Here is a 12,504-nt window from a genome sequence, read left to right as displayed (position 1 = left end):
ATATTGTTAAGACAGTACGAATAGAAGAAGATACGACAAATAAAAAATTGAATTTTTCATTTGTATACTAACTATTCAAATTTATTATAAATATGGAAGAGCCTCCGCATAAGCGCAAGAGAAGCGTTTCTGATGATGAGGGATATGAGCCCTCGTTGGCAGCATCTTCTGAGTTACCTGGAAGACCATTACCAGAAGTGCCTTCAGGGGCGTATCAACAATCAGATTCGTGGACCAAGAGGCCTAGACGGGCCTTGTTACCACGGGAGGTTGAGTTGGCCAAAAATATCTGCGCCGAGATTGGAAAAATAGGCGAATATCCTCAACAGCTGTCGCTCGACCTGGAGAACGTGTCCAATTCGATTGCTCAGGAGATTGACACGGATGATTTTTTGCGCAACTCGCTGCTGGAATTCTTACTGGCATTGACCGTTGAACAGCCCCAAAAAGTGTTCATTGTTGGTGCACTCGTCCAGCTGACGAATTTTAAAAACCCGAAGGCCGGTCAGTATGTTTTGGAGTACTTGCATTCACAGGTTCAGAGCCTTTTTGAACACATTAAAGTTGCTAGCGACGACGTGTTGGAATCGAGCGAGTGCGGCGTGATTACCAGGCTCAAGCTTATTTTGCGTCTGGTGGCTGTACTGAGCCCAATGATGGTCTCTGATGATCCAATCACGAAGACCTACGAGCAATTGCTGGAGCTGGCCGTCGAGATACAAGAAAAGTCAGCCCAGCGTGTTGCCGTGGCTCAGCTGCTGTATTTCAACGTGCTAGTATCTGTTCCATATCACTTTGCGGTGCAGAAAGATGAGGGCTTTTGGGACCGTGTACTTGAAATCGCACGCAAATTCAAACTTGTGGATGTTTCTGAGGAGAGCCAGACGACCTACAGACATTTCAAGTCTCCTAACAGACCATACGAGGCCAAGGAGCCTGTGAAACTGATTCTTCCTGCACTGGAAGCGGTCGACAAAGAGCTTCCATTTTTGGTCGACCTACACCAAATAATCAAGTCTCACGAGCCGGAGGACGTTGAGAGACACCAGTTCCAGCAATTTAACATTCCATCCAGTGAGTATTGGGCTTCGTACGATTTACAGGGCAATATCGATTCTCTTTGGAAGTATCCGCGCTATGTCTTGGAATGCTTCTTGCCTTCGGTCACTGGTTTCGATACGGTTCCTCCGGTCGACTCCTACCTCTCTATAATTTTAAGGGACGTGACTCAGGACATTGTTCAGAACATGGAGTTCAACCGTGTTACTGTTTCGAGACAAATTCTGTCATTGAATGTGTTTTTCAACGAGAAACTGTTCTCTAAACCTAACTCTTCAATCGACAAACTCACGATCCTCAATAATCTCAACTCGGGTGTGGATTTAATTAGCAGCTTGGAAAATAACGAGGAACTCGATCCACAAATCAAAGCTTCCATGATTCAATCTGCAACCTATGTCCAGCAGGAATTTGATCAGGGCTACACGTCGACGTGGAAGATGGAGCAGGTGGTCACCGAAGCCGTGCTAGACCTTATGTTCCATCTTCCAGAGGCACCTACCCCCTCTGTGTACTACCAAATGCTTCTGGCAGACACATGCGGAAGAGATTGGGCGAATGTGAGACGCGCACCTGACTCGGAAGATAAAGTGACTTTTGCCAAAGTTCTAGGTACTGCTATTCGGTTTTTCTACTCCAACTTCAAATATCTGGACTTTGAGCTTCGGGAGAGATTTGTTCTCTGGATGACTGCCCAACTCAGCAATTTTGGTTTCGACTGGCAATGGACAGAATGGGTTGATGATCTCAATACTTTGGACAAGCTATTCTACCATCCAACAATTTATCTGTTCCGAAACATTATCGGTAGAGAAATACGACTCAGCACTCCTCGAACGATTAAGGCCACTTTGCCCCCAGAATTCCACCGGTTCTTGCGGCTCTCACTCTGGGATAAGAGGCAAGTGATCAACTTTGACAGCAAACTGTTCGGAACGAAGCTTGCAGAGTCTGCTTACGAGGCAAATTATGCGGCGGAGGAAAATATAGAGGCGATCACTGAGGATGCAGGAAATGCCGAAATCTACCATATTGTGGACCAGTATCTGTTCAACAACGAGGAGCATCCGTACCACGAGCTCTGTCACAGTATTTACACCAACATTCAGGAAGGAGAGTCGTTGCAACAATTCAACGATTTGATTGTGCTCCTAAAAGAACAAATAGCCAAAGAATCTTCTGAACATCCAGGAGCGGAAGAGTATCTTATCGGAAACATTGACTGCTACATTGTGACACTCGTGATCCAATCCACATGTATCATAGGTTCGCGTTCGCTATCCGTGGTGGAAAGTGGTGCTTTGGAGCTTTGTGGTGCAAAGCTACGCAAGGTGCTTGGTCTTCCCGCAGCAGAAGGAGAACATGAGGATTTGGAAAATGACCAGTTCCCACTACTTAAGGCGGAAGAAGTGGCCGAACGTCAAAAATGGCTGATTGACGGCGTTCTTCGTCTGTGGAATAACGAACCAAGAATTGGCTACCTGATCTTGGAAAGAATCAAAAATAAGGGATTTATTTCTGCTACGCAGCTGGTGGACTCGTTTTTCGCTAACAATGAGAGCTTGACTATGATTAGCCAGGTTTATGCTAGTGAGCTTTTCGACCGGATGGTGACAAGTTCTGCATCAGAGGCCGAGGCAAAAGATTTGTTACAGACCTTTTACAGCAAGATCATCGAGCATATCGACCTTTTGATCGAAAAGCTGGGCGACGACCGCGAGGAAATGATCTTAGGCACGGTGGAGACAGAGGAAAGCGCAGATCAAGACACAGAATTACGCTGGGGTCTGCACGGGTGCTTTGAAATAATGCGCTCAAAAGCACGCAAATTCGCTAGCCTAACTAATTTCGAACAGCTTGGCGACAAGATTGAAGGCGGAGTGCGGTCTGAGGTGGCTAGAAAATATGTTGCGGCAATTGTTAACGGCATTTGCACATCGGCCTACTAGTCCCGTTAGTAATAGTTGGAATTTAATGTACGAACAATAAACTGCTGCAAAAACGCGGTGTTGAGAATTTTACAATAAAGGAGGAAGGAAAAACAGACACGCTGCAATTCCATCCCCTGAAAAAAACACCGGGTAACACGTGATGCAAGCTTTATACTGAAAAAAAAATCGAGGCTTGGCTATTTTTAGTAGCCAGGCCGGGATTCGAGATGACAGGGCGGAGGCAAAGAAACGATCTTTGATGTAGAAAGTGTTGAAATGAGATAAATGCCATGTAATTGGTGGATGTAGCCGGGGAGTTGCCACGTCTAAATATAGAATTTCACACACCCTTTCGGCTAGCCCGCGTAGTTGCGCCACGTCCACCTAAATTTTTCTACCGCGACAGAAAAACCATAAAACACCTGGATGTGGCGCAGTACATTTTGTTTTGGATCTGGCACAGGATCCACCTTGGATTTGTCCTGTTTTACCTTTTTGTTTTTTTTTAAAGCTGTTAACTCTTTGACTATCTCTCTGGGTGTTAATCTCGAACCAAGCACTATCACTACGCAAGCTCCATATATAACTGGGTTATAAAGTTGTATATTCGAGCGCGCACAGAGAACCCCTTAGAGTTACACTGATTAGATATTCATTCGTTTACTTAAGAGGTAAGTTCGCCCACTATTTCAGCAGAAAGTTTGATCCCGCGATAATTTCGGTGTTTGCTGCGAGTTCCGATCAACATAGTACGGACACAAGTTTCCACAGTGCCAATATATATCTGTCGGCCCGCAAATATTATGTACCGAGCAACAGAAAAATTTGTACACCGCAGATTCGCGCAGATCAAAGGGAAAATTCACCGGCACAATTAAAAATAGCCCGTGCACAGGTCCCTGTTTCAGCTGAAATTTAGATACAAAATCATCATACTAACCTTCTTTAGTAAATAGGGATGTCGTATAACGATAACACCTATCATGACCCGAATAGGGTCAACCAAGGACAGGGTGGCTATTACAACGAGAATTATAGCCAATCCGAAGATGCCTTCGGTCAAACAGGTCAACAGGAATACTATGATCCACAAGACCCTTACTACCAAGGTTACGCACAAGGCTACGATCAGCAGGACGCTTACTATCAGCAAGGCTATGATCAACAATATGTTTCCGATCCTAATTTGAACCAGCAAGGATACTATGATCAACCTGGTTCGCGTGATCCGGAAGCTTACTCTGATTTTAGCTACGGTCCAGGTGGTGCTCCAGGCACCCCTTACGATGGATACGGAACTCAATACACTCCGTCTCAAATGAGCTATGGTGGACCAAGATCATCGGGTGCCTCTACCCCTGTTTATGGTGCAGGCCCTTACGACCAATCAGGAATAGTCGCTTTGCCCACCGATCCATATCCCGCATGGACTGCCGACAATCAAGCTCCGGTCACTATCGAACAGATCGAGGACATTTTTATTGACCTCACCAACAAGTTTGGTTTCCAAAGAGACTCCATGAGAAACGTTTTCGACTACTTTATGACAATGCTGGACTCCAGAGCTTCTAGAATGTCACCTGCCCAAGCTTTGCTTTCTTTGCACGCTGACTACATTGGTGGTGACACTGCCAACTACAAGAAATGGTATTTCGCTGCTCAGCTGGATCTGGACGATGAAGTTGGATTCCGTAATATGGCTCTTGGTAAACTTTCTAGAAAAGCCAGAAAGGCCAAGAAGAAGTCCAAGAAGGCAAGAAAAGCTGTGGAAGAGAACGGTGAGGATACAGAGAGAACTTTGAGTGAGTTGGAAGGTGACAACTCTTTGGAAGCCGCCGATTACAGATGGAAAGCAAAAATGAACGCAATGGCTCCTTTGGAACGCGTTAGACAGATCGCTTTGTGGCTTTTGCTGTGGGGTGAGGCGAACCAGGTCAGGTTCACTTCAGAGTGTTTGTGCTTCATTTACAAATGTGCTCAAGATTACTTGAACTCGGAAGCATGCAGACAAAGAGCTGATCCTGTTCCAGAAGGTGACTACCTCAACAGAGTCATTACCCCACTTTACCGCTTCATCAGAGCTCAAGTTTATGAGGTTGTTGATGGCCGCTATGTCAAGCGTGAAAAGGACCACAACAGCATCATTGGCTATGATGATGTCAACCAGCTTTTCTGGTACCCAGAAGGTATTTCCAGAATTGTTCTGGAGGACGGCACCAGATTGGTCGACTTCCCAGCCGAGGAGAGATACTTTAAATTGGGTGAAATCGAATGGAGCCACGTTTTCTTCAAAACTTATAAGGAAGTCAGAACCTGGTTGCACATTATCACCAACTTCAACCGTATCTGGGTTTTACACATTTCTGTTTTCTGGATGTATGTGGCTTACAACGCTCCAACTTTCTACACGCACAACTACGTCCAAGTGCTCAACAATCAACCGCTTGCTTCTTCTAGATGGGCTTCTGCTGCTCTGGGTGGTACTGTTGCAGTTGGTATCAACATCTTGGCCACGATATTCGAGTGGATGTTTGTCCCTAGAGCCTGGGCGGGTGCTCAGCATTTGTCTAGAAGACTCGGTTTCTTGATTTTGATCCTGGCAATTAACCTTGCTCCTGTTGTTTTCGTGTTTGCATGGGCAGGTTTGCAGACCAAGTCGAGAGCCGCAGAAGTTGTTTCCATTGTTGCTTTCTTCATTGCTATTGCCACGATTGTGTTTTTGTCTGTCATGCCTCTAGGAGGTTTGTTCACATCATACATGAAGAAATCCACAAGAAAGTACGTGGCATCACAAACTTTCACCGCCTCTTTCTCTCGTTTGGAGGGATTGGACATGTACCTCTCTTGGTTCCTGTGGTTTTTGGTTTTCCTCGCCAAATACACCGAATCTTATTTCTTCCTGATTTTGTCTTTGAGAGATCCAATCAGAAACTTGTCCACTATGACTATGAGGTGTCATGGAGAAAAATGGTACGGCAATGTGGTTTGCAAACAACAGGCTAGAATCACTTTGGGCCTGATGATGGCTACCGATTTGGTGTTGTTCTTCTTGGATACTTACATGTGGTACATTCTGGTCAACTGTTTGTTTTCTGTCGGAAGATCTTTTTACCTGGGTATTTCCATTTTGACACCTTGGAGAAACATCTTTACCAGACTGCCGAAGAGAATCTACTCTAAGGTTTTGGCTACCACTGACATGGAAATTAAGTACAAGCCAAAGGTTCTAATTTCCCAAGTCTGGAATGCCATTGTTATCTCGATGTACAGAGAGCATTTGCTGGCGATTGATCACGTTCAAAAACTGCTTTACCACCAGGTTCCATCTGAAATCGAGGGCAAGCGCACATTGAGAGCACCAACATTCTTTGTTTCTCAAGATGATAACAACTTCGAGACGGAGTTCTTCCCAAGAAACTCTGAAGCAGAAAGACGTATCTCTTTCTTTGCTCAATCTTTGGCCACACCTATTCCTGAACCATTGCCTGTGGATAACATGCCTACCTTTACTGTTTTCACCCCTCACTACTCCGAAAAGATCTTGCTCTCTTTGAGAGAAATCATTAGAGAGGATGATCAGTTTTCCAGAGTCACCTTGCTTGAATACCTGAAACAGCTTCATCCAATCGAGTGGGATTGTTTCGTTAAGGACACCAAGATCTTGGCTGAGGAAACAGCTGCATTTGAGAACGGTGAGGAGAAGGATGAGGACAACATGAAGAACGAAATTGATGACTTGCCATTCTACTGCATTGGTTTCAAGTCTGCTGCTCCAGAGTACACTCTGAGAACCAGAATTTGGGCTTCTTTGAGATCACAAACCTTGTACAGAACTGTTTCCGGTTTCATGAACTACTCCAGGGCTATCAAGCTTCTCTACCGTGTTGAAAACCCTGAGATTGTTCAAATGTTTGGTGGTAATGCTGAAGGATTGGAGAGAGAGCTTGAAAGAATGGCTAGAAGAAAGTTCAAGTTTGTTGTTTCTATGCAACGTTTGACGAAATTCAAGCCGGAAGAGCTTGAAAATGCCGAGTTCTTGCTTCGTGCTTACCCAGATTTGCAAATCGCATACTTGGATGAAGAACCACCTCTCAATGAGGGAGATGAACCAAGAATCTTCTCTGCTTTGATTGACGGACACTGTGAAATTATGGAGAATGGTAGAAGAAGACCTAAGTTCAGAGTTCAGCTTTCCGGAAACCCAATTTTGGGAGACGGTAAGTCTGATAACCAAAACCATGCTATCATTTTCACTAGAGGTGAATACTTGCAATTGATTGATGCCAACCAGGACAACTATTTGGAGGAGTGTCTGAAAATCAGATCCGTTCTCGCTGAGTTCGAGGAGTTGAATGTCGAACAGGTCAACCCTTACGCTCCTGGCTTGAAATCTGAAATCAGCAAGATCCATCACCCTGTTGCAATTGTCGGTGCCAGAGAGTACATTTTCTCTGAAAACTCTGGTATTCTTGGTGACGTGGCTGCTGGTAAGGAGCAAACCTTTGGTACCCTGTTCGCAAGAACGCTAGCTCAAATCGGTGCCAAATTGCACTATGGTCACCCTGACTTTTTGAATGCTGTCTACATGACTACTAGGGGTGGTGTTTCCAAAGCTCAGAAAGGTCTGCACTTGAACGAAGATATCTACGCAGGTATGGTCGCCATGTGCAGAGGTGGTAGAATTAAGCACTGTGAATACTACCAGTGTGGTAAGGGAAGAGATCTTGGTTTTGGTTCTATCTTGAACTTCACAACCAAAATTGGTGCTGGAATGGGTGAACAAATGCTCTCCAGAGAATACTACTACTTGGGTACCCAGCTTCCTTTGGACAGATTCCTTTCTTTCTATTATGCTCACTTGGGTTTCCACATCAACAACTTATTTATTCAATTGTCTCTTCAGTTGTTCATGTTGACTTTAGTCAACCTGACCTCTCTCTCTCATGAATCTATTCTATGTCTCTACGACAGAAACAAGCCAATTACTGACATTCAATATCCGTTGGGATGTTACCAACTGATGCCGTCCATTGACTGGATTAGACGTTACACATTGTCGATTTTCATTGTTTTCTTCATTGCCTTTGTTCCATTGCTTGTTCAAGAATTGATCGAGAGAGGTGTGTGGAAGTGTGCCTACAGATTTGGTAGACACTTCCTGTCTCTTTCTCCATTGTTCGAGGTGTTCGTCGCTCAAATCTACTCTTCTTCTCTGTTGAACGATATTTGCGTTGGTGGTGCTAGATACATCTCCACTGGAAGAGGTTTTGCGACTGCTAGAATTCCATTCTCTGTGTTGTACGCCAGATTTGCCGACTCCACCATTTACGTTGGTGCTAGATGTATGATTATGTTGCTGTTCGGAACAGTTGCACACTGGCAAGCTGCTCTTCTTTGGTTCTGGATTTCCATTGTTGCCTTAATGTTTTCTCCATTCGTGTTCAACCCACATCAATTCTCCTGGGAGGACTACTTTATTGACTACAGAGACTTCATCAGATGGTTGTCCAGAGGTAATACCAAATGGCACAGAAACTCTTGGATTGGATACATTAGATTGACTAGATCTAGAGTGACCGGTTTCAAGAGAAAGGTCATCGGTGATGACTCCGAGAAGGCTGCTGGTGATGCTGCAAGAGCTCACAGATCCAACGTCTTTTTCTCTGATACTTTGCCATGTCTGATCTACACTGCGGGTTGTTTCGTTGCTTACACTTTCATGAACGCTCAAACCGGTGTGGTTGATGCCGAGCCAGTTAACTCTGTGTTGAGATTGGTCATTTGCTCGTTGGCCCCAATTGTCATTGACATTGGTGTCTTGTTTGGTTGTTTGGGTTTGTCTTGCTGTGCAGGTCCAATGCTTGGATTGTGCTGCAAGAAGACAGGTGCTGTCATGGCTGCCGTTTCTCACGGAATTGCAGTTGTGGTCAATCTTGTCTTCTTCATTGTCATGTGGGTTTTGGAAGGATTCCACTTTGGCAGAATGCTGATCGGATTGATCACCATGATCTATGTCCAAAGATTGATCTTCAAATTTATGACTTTGTTGTTCTTGACTAGAGAGTTCAAGAGCGACCACGCCAACGTCGCCTTCTGGACTGGAAAGTGGTACGGTTCTGGACTCGGATGGTCAGCATGGACTCAGCCATCTAGAGAGTTCTGCGCTAAGATCATTGAGATGTCTCACTTTGCTGGTGATTTTGTTTTGGGACATGTGATTTTGTTCTTACAATTCCCAATTCTCTGCATTCCTCTGATCGATAGATGGCACTCTTTGATGCTCTTCTGGTTGAAGCCAAGCAGACAGATCAGACCGCCAATCTACTCTCTCAAACAAGCTAGATTGAGAAAGAGAATGGTGAGAAAATACTCTGTCTTGTACTTTGGTATTTTCATCATCTTCATTGTTTTGATTGCTGCACCAGCCGCAGTTGGATCTTTGAAGACTGTCGATATCGAGAAACAAATTGGAACCTTGCCGGAGTTTGCTGATGGCCTGTTCCAACCAAGACACCAGGACAACAACGACACCGGATTCGGCACCAGTGGATTAACTCACCACTGGACAACCACCACCTCTTTGGCCACCTGGTCTACCAAAGCATGAGTGAAGCGTCATTGAATAAAGAGTACAAGACATAGCAAAGTGTACACTAGTTGGACTTTTTGGATCCATCCTGAAAATTATATATATCTGCGTTTGGTTATATTTTGAGATACAGTTATCATAACAGTACTATAGCAGTAACAGTATTAAACGTGTTTAATGGTGGAACAATCTGATCGGGTTTTCCACGTACACCATCTCGTGAGAGTCAGCAGCATCAAAAACAGCTCTGTCCATAACAGAGCCAGTTGGAGCAGCAACGTATTTCACTCCAGATCTGGCAGCCCTGTGGATGTTATCTGGGAATGGGAAGAAGGCGTCCGAGGAAAGGGACACGTCTGTCAGTTTCTTGAGCCACTCTTGTCTTTCTTGGGCGGTAAGTGGAGTAGGGACTTCCTCGAATTTAGATTCGTACTCACTCTTTTCTGGTTCCTCCGTTGGGATTTGACCAGTGACAAATAAATCAATAGCGTTCGACTTGTCTGGTCTCTTGACACCCTTAGCCCATTTGAAGCCTAGAACCCTTGGGTGGTGTCTCAACCACCAGTTGTCTGCCTTGTCACCAGCCAGTCTAGTACAGTGAATTCTGGACTGTTGTCCGGCTCCCAAACCGATAACCATACCATTCTTTGCGTAACAAACAGAGTTAGATTGTGTGTATTTCAGAGCAATGGTAGCAACAGTAAGGTCAATCGAGGCCTGCTCTGTCAAGGCAGTGTTCTTAGAGACAAAGTCCTTGAACGAAGAAGAGTTGATGATTGCATCGTTTCTCTTCTGTTGCAGAGTGATACCGTAAACCTGTCTAGATTCGGTAGTCTTTGGGGTGTAGTTTGGATCAATTTGCAAGACACAATACTTGCCTCCCTTCTTCTTCTTTAAGATCTCCAGAGCAGCCGGCTCGTATCCTGGAGCAATCACTCCATCACTGACTTCTTTGGAAATGATGGATGCAGTTGGAACATCGACAATGTTGGAGAGCGCAATGAAGTCACCGAAAGAAGACATCCTGTCAGCACCTCTGGCTCTAGCGTATGCATTGGCCAACGGAGAGAGATTCTCTATCTCACTAACAAAGTAGATCTTTTTCTCCAAATCCGACAATGGAAGACCAACCGCAGCACCAGCTGGAGAAACATGCTTAAACGAAGCGGCGGCTGGAAGGTTCAAGGAGGCAGACAACTCCTTGACCAAAGGCCAAGAGTTCAATGCGTCCAGCAAGTTGATGTAGCCTGGAGAGCCACTCAAGACTTTGAAAGGAAGTTCTCCTTCAGTAACGAAAGCCTGTGCTGGCTTTTGGTGAGGATTGGCACCGTATCTCAAAGGCAGTTGGGAAACACCCTCCGAGTACCTTTTTCTGAAGAAATCGGAGATTGCACTGTCGTAATCAGCGGTATGTTCGAATGCCTTCAGAGCAAAGATTTGTCTAGCCTCAGGAGAAACATCACCCTTAGTCGCCAGCTCTTCCAAAAACTTGGAGTAATCCTTAGGATCCGACAGAATGGTCACTCTGGAATGGTTCTTGGCTGCAGCTCTCAGCAGAGTGACACCACCAATGTCAATTTCCTCAACCGCCTCATCGATGGTCACGTTGATTTTAGCAACAGTCTCCTTGAAGGGGTACAAATTACAGACGACAAAGTCCACCATGTCAATGTTTTGTTCAGCAAGATCTTTTTCGTCAGATTCGTTCTTTCTGGCAAGAATACCACCATGGACAGCTGGATGAAGAGTTTTCACACGTCCTCCCAGCATCTCAGGAGCATGAGTAATACTGGAGACGTCTTCCACAGGGAAACCAGATTCCCTGAGCAATTTGGCGGTTCCTCCAGATGCGAGAAGTCTCACATCAGCTTGGACAAGACCTTTGGCAAGATCCAGAAGACCTGTCTTGTCGTAAACAGAGAGAATGGCAATTTTGGATTTGCTCGACTTGCTCATGATTAATTATAAAATTAATTAGACAGTTTCTCAATCGAATTCCTGTAAATTTGGTAAATTAAATTGATCATGAGCTGGAAAAAAATTAGCGGGAGCAGACAAATTAAACGTCATTTCAATTTTACTATAATTATCAAGTTGTCAACACTTTATTCGATTAAGTTACTTCGAAATATAGATACGAACAAAGCCCTAACAGCGGCTTTAACACCCAGCTTATTTTCTGTATCTCCACAAAGACAAGGTGTTGTGTTGCTTCCAGGTGTGTCTTCTTCCCTTTCTGGTCTTGTTGAACAAGTGACCCTTGGCAATACCTCTGGATTTCTTTCCAGTGGCAGTAAGACCTCTAGCCTCTCTGTGTTTGTGGACAGGGTTACAGATCCAGTTGTATCTTGGGTCTCTTCTGATGGCCTTGTGTTGAGGGTCAACACAAATAACCTCGTAGTACTTGTAAGTGGAATCCTCGTTGACCCAGTAGGAGTTCAAAACTCTCAAGTTGGCGGCCTTTCTTCCAACTCTCTCCTCAGCAGTAGATCTGAGAGCCTTTTGGTACTTCAATTGGTTGACACCCTGGTTGGTTGGCTTACCGTAAGTAGCACCCTTTGGAACAGGCCTCTTTCTGCCACCTCTTCTGACTCTAATTCTGAAGATGACGAAGCCCTGCTTGGCCTTGTATCCAAGTCTTCTAGCCTTGTCTGGTCTGGATGGTCTGGAAGCTCTGTGGATCACAGTCTTCTGTCTGTACTCCCAGCATCTGATTCTGAGAAGGAATCTCATGACATCAGATTGCTTCTTTCTTTGCAACTCCTCGAGATATTTGTAGGCACCCATGGTTGATTAATTGGTTTTGGTTTGAGTTTATTGAAGTTGAAAAATTTTGGTGAAAAAAAATCAACTTCCTGAGGGTTTGGCTCAGAGTATAAGATCACGTGACACACCAGCTTGCCAAAAAAAAATACCCCAGTCCCA

General features: G+C 44.8%; 4 protein-coding genes across 4 annotated transcripts; 2 read left to right on the top strand and 2 right to left on the bottom strand.

Moving 5' to 3' along the window:
- Positions 1-92: 92 nt before the first annotated feature.
- HPODL_01438 (Nuclear cap-binding protein complex subunit 1) lies at positions 93-3,008 on the top strand (the record flags this gene model as incomplete). The annotated part of the gene is made up of 1 exon (XM_014077947.1): positions 93-3,008. One exon carries the CDS (start codon positions 93-95, stop codon positions 3,006-3,008), a length of 2,916 nt encoding a protein of 971 aa, XP_013933422.1.
- Positions 3,009-3,948: 940 nt separating this feature from the next.
- HPODL_01437 (1,3-beta-glucan synthase component GSC2) lies at positions 3,949-9,597 on the top strand (the record flags this gene model as incomplete). The annotated part of the gene is made up of 1 exon (XM_014077946.1): positions 3,949-9,597. One exon carries the CDS (start codon positions 3,949-3,951, stop codon positions 9,595-9,597), a length of 5,649 nt encoding a protein of 1,882 aa, XP_013933421.1.
- Positions 9,598-9,753: 156 nt separating this feature from the next.
- HPODL_01436 (bifunctional purine biosynthesis protein ADE17) lies at positions 9,754-11,535 on the bottom strand (the record flags this gene model as incomplete). The annotated part of the gene is made up of 1 exon (XM_014077945.1): positions 9,754-11,535. The coding sequence occupies one exon, from the start codon at positions 11,533-11,535 to the stop codon at positions 9,754-9,756; it is 1,782 nt and encodes a 593-aa protein (XP_013933420.1).
- Positions 11,536-11,751: 216 nt separating this feature from the next.
- Positions 11,752-12,366, bottom strand: HPODL_01435 (60S ribosomal protein L15-B; the record flags this gene model as incomplete). Its single annotated transcript, XM_014077944.1, has 1 exon — positions 11,752-12,366. The coding sequence occupies one exon, from the start codon at positions 12,364-12,366 to the stop codon at positions 11,752-11,754; it is 615 nt and encodes a 204-aa protein (XP_013933419.1).
- Between the last annotated feature and the right edge of the window lie 138 nt (positions 12,367-12,504).

This window comes from Ogataea parapolymorpha, chromosome VI (assembly GCF_000187245.1).
Source record: "Ogataea parapolymorpha DL-1 chromosome VI, whole genome shotgun sequence".
Lineage (NCBI taxonomy): Eukaryota > Fungi > Ascomycota > Pichiomycetes > Pichiales > Pichiaceae > Ogataea > Ogataea parapolymorpha.
Note: the sequence above shows the minus strand (reverse complement) of the source record. Positions and strands in the feature narration are given on the sequence as shown.